Source organism: Corapipo altera, unplaced genomic scaffold, assembly GCF_003945725.1.
Source record: "Corapipo altera isolate COAL_440 unplaced genomic scaffold, ASM394572v1 60546, whole genome shotgun sequence".
Classification (NCBI taxonomy): Eukaryota; Metazoa; Chordata; class Aves; order Passeriformes; family Pipridae; genus Corapipo; species Corapipo altera.
Window position 1 is genome coordinate 1 of NW_020885268.1, and position 7,826 is coordinate 7,826.

A 7,826-nucleotide genomic window follows, 5' to 3' on the forward strand; every position below is an offset into this window, starting at 1 on the left:
AATCCCCGACTTCCAGGCGGAATTCTCTGGGGTGAATCCCGGGAAGACGAGTTTTTCCTCAGGGAAGAGGCTTTAATTTAGTGGGAGACGAAGCCGGAGCTTCATCCCGGTGGGAAAAGCTCCGGTGGGAGTCGTTGGGAAAGGCGAGGAATTGATGGAATCTCTCGGTCGCCGCCAAAACCCACCAAAAAAACCTTGGAATTTTCGCTGATTCATCTCCGTAAAGGCAGAAAAATTCGGGAAGAACCCCCTGCTGCCATTCCAGGAGTTTGGGAAGGGCTGGATTAACTCCGAGGCCGGGAAAGAGGGAAGAGGGACATTCAAGGATCAGACCCAGCCAGGACGGGTTTAGGAAGGGTGGGACCTGTCTGACCAACCTGAACTCCTTTTCTGACCCACCTGGGGCATGAGGGAAGGGGTGGGTGTGTCTGCCTGGACTTCAGCAAGGCCTTGGACACCGTCTCCCATGGGATAATCCTGGAAAAGGTTTGGACAGGGGCACTCTGTGCTGGGTTGGGAACTGGCTGAGGACCGGGCCCAGAGTGGTGGGAATGGAGCTGCATCCAGTTGGGATCCGGTCACCAGTGGTGTCCCCAGGGATCAGTGCTGGGCCCAGTCCTGTTTAATGTCTTTATTGATGATTTAGATGAGGGGATCGAGTGAACCATCAGGAAATTTGCAGATGACACCAAGCTGGGGGGGAGTGTGGATCTGCTGGAAGGCAGGAGGGCTCTGCAGAAGGACCTGGACAGGCTGGATCCATGGGCTGATTCCAACGGGATGAGGTTCAACAAGGCCAAGTGCCGGGTCCTGCTCTTTGGCCACAACAACCCCCTGAAGCCCCACAGGCTGGGGACAGAGTGGCTGGAGAGCAACCAGGCAGGAATGGAGCTGGGAGTTTGGATGGACAGGAAGCTGAACAGGAGCCAGAGTGTGCCCAGGTGGCGAAGAAAGCCAATGGATCCTGGCCTGGATCAGGAAGAGTGTGGCCAACAGGTCCAAGGAAGTGATTCTGCCCCTGGACTCAGCACTGGTGAGGCCACACCTCGAGTGCTGTGTCCAGTTCTGGACCCCTCAGTTCAGGAAGGACATGGAGGGGCTGGAGCAGGTGCAGAGAAGAGCAACGAGGCTGGGGAAGGGTCTGGAGCACAATTCCCATGAGGAGAGGCTGAGGGAGCTGGGGGGGGGCTCAGCCTGGAGAAGAGGAGGCTCAGGGGAGACCTCCTCACTCTCTCCAACTCCCTGGTTGTAGCCAGGTCAGGGTTGGTCTCTTTTCCAAGGCAACGATCAGCAAGACAAGAGGGCTCGGTCTCCAGCTGTGCCAGGGGAGGTTTAGGTTGGATGTTAGAAAGAATTTCTTTCCAGAGAGAGTGATCAGCCATTGGAATGGGCTGCCCAGGGAAGTGGTGGATTCTCCGTCCCTGGAGGTTTTTAAGATGGGACTGGATGTGGCATCAGTGCCATGGGCTGGGAACCACAGCGGGGTTGGATCAAGGGTTGGAGTGGATGATCTCAGAGGTCCCTTCCAACCCAGCTGATTCTATGATTCTATGATTCCCTGTCATCCTGTTGGACCAGCTTGGCCATCCGTTGGGAATTACACCTAGTGCTCGTCTGTGTGGCCTGGAATCCCAAAATAGGCCTGGAATTAGGTGAGATCCAGAGGTTCCATCCATTTGGGATGGAATTCCCACCTCACCCCGTGTTTTGTGTTGTCCACCAGGTTTGTTTCCGTCCTTCGACTCCGACGTGGGTTTGGACCCCCCAAATCCAAGGAAAGCGGAGACGAGCGAGAGCGGCGAGGAGGGCGAAGGTGGGAATTCCCCCCTGGAAGTGAACTCCATGGTCCAGATCGCCTTGGACAAGGGGAGCCAAGTGTCGGGAATCATCCGCTGGTTGGGATTCCTGCCCCAGATTAAGGAGAAAATGGCGGGAGTGGAACTGGTGAGGGGCAGGTTTGGGATCTCCGGGTATATCCAGGGGCTGGGAGCACGTTCCAGGAAGGGAACGGAACCGGGAAGGGTTTGGAGCAGCTGGGGGGGCTCATTCTGGAGAAAAGGGGGATCAGGAGGGATCCAAGGGGACAGGAAGGTGGAAATGGGTGGGATCGGGCTCTGCTCCTGGGGAACAAGGGACAGGACGAGAGGGAACGACCTCAAGTTGCACCAGGGGAGGTTTAGGCAGGATATTGGGAAAATTCCTTCCTGGAAAGGGCTGGAAAGCACTGGAAGAGGCTGCCCAGGGCAGGGGTGGGATCCCCATTCCTGAAGGGATTTCCCATCCCTGTGGATGTGACCCTTTGGGGGGGGACACAGTTTAGGGGTGGTGGGGTGCTCTCAGAGCTCTTTTCCAACTCCGTGATCCCATAAATTCTGCCATTCCCGGATGTCTTCTCCAGGATGAAGACAAGGGGGTCACCGGGGGCGAGTGGTTGGGCAAGTCCTACTTCCACTGCGCCCCAAAACGCGGCCTCTTCGTGAGGCTCAACTCCTGCCAGCCCGACCGGCGCTTCCAGAGCCTTCCCGACGCCCAACCCTCCCTCCTGGATTACGGTGAGTCCTCCGGGAAGCGGGAAAACCGGGAAGACTCCCCGTGGAGAAGGGAAGTCCTTCACCTGCTTTGAGTGTTGGGTTCTGGTGGCACCTGTGCCCCACCCCACCCTCAGCACTGTTGGCTTCAGGGGGGGACTCCAAAGTTCTCAGATGTCTTTCCCAACCTAAAAAAATTCCATAGGGAACATCCCCGCCGGCGCGAGAGGTCGTAAGCGATTCGGGAAACCGGGAAAGCCCAGATGGAGAAGCCACCTTGGAGTCTTAGGCTCAGCTTAAGACTCTTAGGGGGGGAATCAGGGAAGGGCCGAGCTGCCCCCCAGGATTTGGGGACTCCAAGGGATTTGTTTTCCTTTCAGGAGAACGGGAAGTTCTTCCCCAGGCTCCTCCGGAGAGTTTTCCTCCCCTCAGGAACGAGGCGGCCGTGCGCGTCCTGCGGGGCCGGATGAAGGGCATCCAAGGCCACTGCAATTCCTGCTACATGGATGCCGCTCTCTTCAGGTGAGAAAATACCTTCCCTGAGCGGGGTTTTAATCCCTAAATCACAGCACTTCCCTGGATTTCCACGTCGGCGGGATAAAACCATGAAGACAGAGCCCCGAGGCTGCTTTTCCAGCTCATTCCCAACCCTGGAAGGCTTTCCAGCCCTGAGGAACCCCCTCCCTCCCCCGTTCCCATGTGTCTTGTCCTCTAGGGTGCTGAGAGCTCCCAGTTTTCCGGACTCGGACCGTGCCGGCTCTGTCCCTGGAAGTTGTGGCTGGAATCACTTCCCAAGAACCCACCCGGGAGGTCCCAGCTTGGCTGTTTGGAGAGGAAAAGACTCCCTGGGGCCTTTCCCTGAGTTTTGGCTGCCAAGTAGGAATTCCCTTCTCCCTGAGCTCTTCCCTTGCTTTCTCCCAGTGTCCATCGATCCAGCTGTGCTGTCCTTCACCTCCCTGTCATTCCATGCATGGAATCTTGAGCATCCCAACCATCGACTGTCACCATCCACCGGCATTTTGGGTTCCGGCCGTCGCTCCCAATCCATCGGGATTAAACCCATCCCACTCTTTCCACAGCCTCTTCTCCTGCACATCTGTGCTGGACTCCATGCTCTTCATGCCCTTCCCACTGAGTGACAGGAATGTCCAGGGAATTCTGCGGGATGAGATCGTGAATCCCCTCCGGAGGTGGGTCTCTGGGAATGCCGGGAGTTTTCCGTCTGCCTTCATTCCTTCTCTGCTGGCCCTGGAGGTGGGAGCTGGCACCAAGGGAAAGGGATTTTCCTACCAGCCACATCCCACAGGAGAACAGGGAATGGTTTCCCACTGCCAGAGAGTAGGTTTAGGTGGGATATTGGGAAGAAATTCCTCCCTGGGAGGGTGGGGAGGGACTGGAATGGAATTCCCAGGGAAGCTGTGGCTGCCCCATCCCTGGAAGTGCCCAAGGCCAGGTTGGAGCAACCTGGGATAGTGGGAGGTGTCCCTGCCCAGGGCAAGGGGTTGGAATTCAACAATCCCTCCCAACCCAAACCATTCCATGATCCTGTGATGATTCTTCCAGTTGTTCCTTTCCCTGGGATGTGAGGCTGTCCCAGCTCCTTCCACGAGAGTCTCCCGCTCTGGAGAAACCTTGGGAGCTGGACTTCCCAGGGAAAGGGAAAAACAGGGATCCCTGGGGTTCCAACCACCTCTGGATGGAATCCTGAAGTTGATGAAGCTTTGCCTTCATCAGCAAGCGATCCCAAAGAATTCCAAGCTGGATGAGGGGAGACCATCCACCTTCCAGAGCCTAAAGGGGCTCCCGGAGAGCTGGAGAGGGAATTTGGATGAGGGATGAAGGGACAGGACAAGGGGGAAGGAATTCTTCCCTGTGAGGGTGGTGAGCAGCTGGAATAGAATTCCCAGAGAAGCCGTGGCTGCCCCATCCTTGGAAGCACCCAAGGGATGCAACTTGGAGCAACCTGGGATAGCGGGTGGCATCCCTGCAGGTTGAACGAGATGACCTTTAAAATCCCTTCCCACCCAACCCATTCCATGATTGAAACGCCCTGGAGGGATCACCCGGAGCCGGTTGTCGTTCCAGGACTGGATTTGTCCGGGCCAGCAGCGTGATGCACCTCCGGGAGCAGCTCACGGACAAGGGACAATGTTCCAGCTTCACCAACGCTGAGAAAGGTCAGGAGCTCCCTCTGGAGCTTTTCCAGGGCTGCTTCTCTGTGTTCTACCTCATCCAGGCACCAGCTGAACACGGAAATTTTGGGCTTTTCCCGGGAATGTGCTTTAAGGAGCCGGTGATTTATGGCAAAATTCACACGGAAGATGTTTTCGGGTTTTAAAACTTTCCGTATCCGTAGAGCCCCTTCCAGAGCCTAAAGGGGATCCAGGAGAGTTGGAGAGGGAATTGGGATGAGGGATGGAGAGACAGGACACGGGAAATGGGATTAAACTGCCAGAGGGCAGGTTTAGGTGGGATACTGGGAAGGAATTCTTCCCTGGGAAGGTGGGGAGGGGCTGGGATGGAATTCCCAGCGAAGCTGTGGCTGCCCCATCCTTGGAAGTGTCCAAGGCCAGGTTGGAGCAACCTGGGATAGTGGGAGGTGTCCCTGCCTATGGAAGGGGGTTGGAACTGGATGATCTTTACAGTTCCTTCCCACCCAAACCATTCCAGGATTCATGAAAGTGCAGTATCCGAAGGCTGGTTTGCCTTTTCCGTGCTCCCCTTGGGATTTGTGCCTTATCCAAGTGCTCTCAGCCTTTATCCCGGTGGCCCCCTCACCTAAAAAATGAAATTCCAGGTTCATGGAATGTTGGCTCGTGTTTCCCTGGCAGCTTTTGGCTCCCATCCCTTTTCCCTCCCCTTTCCAGATCCCGAGGAATTCCTCAACCTCATAATGCAGCAGATCCTGGGAATGGAGCCACTCTTGAAACTCCAGTAGGTTTCCACAGCTGAGGGATGCAATTCCCTGGTTTTCCACCTCACATTCCCTGTGTTGGGGAGGGGGGTCACTTTTCCCTTTCCATGGAGCTTTCTGGAAGCACAGCTCCAAGTTCTGGGCAACTCCTTCTGCTGTCCCCTGTGATCCTGCTTGTTGGGATCTTCCCAGCCAGGAAAAAACACTTCTGAGCTCTCCCTGGAAGGCACTGCCTTCGGAAAATCGGGATGAAAAGCCTTGTCCCACCCTCGGGGAGAGTCGAGAAGGGGTTTGAGGGCAGAGCCAGCAGGATCCAACAGCCTTTGGATAAATCTGGGATGCATCCAGGCTGCCGAGCTGGCTCCTATCCCAGAACCTCTCCAACAGGCAGCCCATGGATGCCATCCCAGGGCTCCACAAAGGGGATGAGGGGCTGGAGGAAGCCAAAAGTAACAGAAGGGGATTGTTGGATCTCCGCGCTCCTTTGTGGATCCTGGAACGCAGAGATCCTGGGAAAAGGCCGAGCACAAAGGGGGCCTCTGTGCTGCAGCTCCCTGCAGGGGGTTATCCCGAGGAAATCCTTCCCCTGCTGGATGGAGGCCTTTTGGGAGCTCTCCTGGAACAGCTCAGTGATGGGAATATCAATGGATCTCCCATCGGAGCAACCATTGGATTGTTGGGCTTAAAAGCTGCTCCCAGTAATTTTTTTAATATTTATATCCAGGAATTTTACCCATGGGAGCAGGATTTGGTGCTATAGGGGGGACAACAAGGCTGAAAATCCTACTTATCCCCCCTTCCCATGGCACAAACGTGGGATTTCCATGTGGAAAAAGGGCTGGGTGTGGCACCAAACTGCCCCAGTGCCTGGAGCCCAGAAGCTCCGGCAGGAGAATCCTTAGGGAGAATCCTCCCACGGCACCACCTCAGCCATCCCACGACTATTCCCTGCAGGTCAGGAGGGCAGGAGCAGGATTGTTACTGCTACCAGATCTTCCTGGATAAGCAGGAGGATCTGGTGGTTCCCAACGTGCAGCAGTTGGTGGAACGTTCCTTCCTGTCCTCGGATCTGAAGCTGGTGGAGGTGAGGTCCTTCCCTTCTGCTTCCCAAAATACCTTCTAGGTCCCACATCCAACACCGAATCCAAGCCTGACTTGGGAAAAAGGGCTTGGCTTTCCCCGTTTCCCTTTTATCCCGCAAAGGCAGGAAGTCTTCATTCCCAAATTTAGAGCGGAACCTCCGAGCTTTGGCTCTTCCGACTCCCCTTTCCCTTTCCTTTCCCCTTTCCTTTCCCCAGATCCCCTCCTGCTTCATTATCCAAATGCCACGTTTTGGGAAGGAGTACAAAATGTTCAGCAAAATCATCCCTTCCTTGGAGCTGGACATCACAGACCTGCTCCTGGACAGTGAGTTGGGAATGACGGACCGGGAGCTTTTGGGATCAGGGTGGGATCCTCCTTCCCCGAGGAAAAATTCCCCGTGGTTTTGGCGGGACAGGCTGGATTTCAGGGGGGATCTGGGGAAGGCCCAGCCTCTGTTGTCCCTGCAGGTCCCAGGGAATGCTGCCTGTGTGGAGATGTTGCCACCCTGGAGTGTTTGGAATGTTTCCAGGACCAGGTGTTCGCAGCCACGGGCCTGAAGCAGTTCTGCAGCTCCTGCTCCAGACAGGTATTTTTCCTTGGATGTTCCCAAGAATCCATTCTCGGCATGAGGTTGAACCCTCCCAAAATTTCCCTGGATGTTGGGCACAGAGTCATTCCCACAGGGTGTTGAACCCTCTGCTCACACAGAGCCTGAAGAATCGTGGAATCGTAAAATCATGGAATGGGAGGGAGCTTAATTATTATGGAATTCCAAGCCCCTGCCACGGGCAGGGACACCTTCCACTATCCCAGGTTGCTCCAAGCCCTGTCCAGCCTGGCCTTGGACATTTCAGCTTCACATCCGCAGCTTCTCTGGACAACCTATCCCATAAAAAAGCACAAATCCCAACCTATTCCATAAAAACCCCTAATCCTGCACAAACTGGGTGCTGATCCCTCACCATGAGCATTCCCACAACTTCTTGGAGAGTGACAGGCTCCAGATTCAGCTTCTTCCTGCCAGGCTGTTGCCACAACAGCATTCCCAGACATCCAGGGAACACAGGAGTTAGACAATTTGGGAATAAACTGGGAATGTGACCCCTGTCCCCTCTCCCAGGGTCAGTCCTTCCCTCCCCCCCATGAATCCCAACCTGTCCCCTCCCTCAGGATCATTCCCGTCTCCTCCCTCAGGATCATTCCCATCCCTTCCCTCAGGTTCATTCCCATCCCCTCCCTCAGGTTCATTCCCATCCCCTCAGGATCATTCCCATCCCTTCCCTCAGGATCATTCCCATCCC

General features: G+C 55.6%; 1 protein-coding gene across 1 annotated transcript in view; it reads left to right on the forward strand.

Annotated features, from left to right (window-relative positions):
• Positions 1-1,723: 1,723 nt before the first annotated feature.
• The window catches only part of LOC113940320 (ubiquitin carboxyl-terminal hydrolase CYLD-like), a gene marked incomplete at its 5' end in the record, with an annotated part of 8,375 nt that continues 2,272 nt past the window's right edge, over positions 1,724-7,826 (forward strand). Inside the window, 9 exons of the mRNA XM_027631449.1 lie at positions 1,724-1,944; positions 2,399-2,552; positions 2,909-3,050; positions 3,608-3,718; positions 4,614-4,705; positions 5,396-5,462; positions 6,397-6,526; positions 6,741-6,849; positions 6,993-7,111. Coding sequence (XP_027487250.1) covers positions 1,724-1,944; positions 2,399-2,552; positions 2,909-3,050; positions 3,608-3,718; positions 4,614-4,705; positions 5,396-5,462; positions 6,397-6,526; positions 6,741-6,849; positions 6,993-7,111 — 1,145 coding nt within the window. The remainder of the gene's footprint in view (positions 1,945-2,398; positions 2,553-2,908; positions 3,051-3,607; positions 3,719-4,613; positions 4,706-5,395; positions 5,463-6,396; positions 6,527-6,740; positions 6,850-6,992; positions 7,112-7,826) is intronic.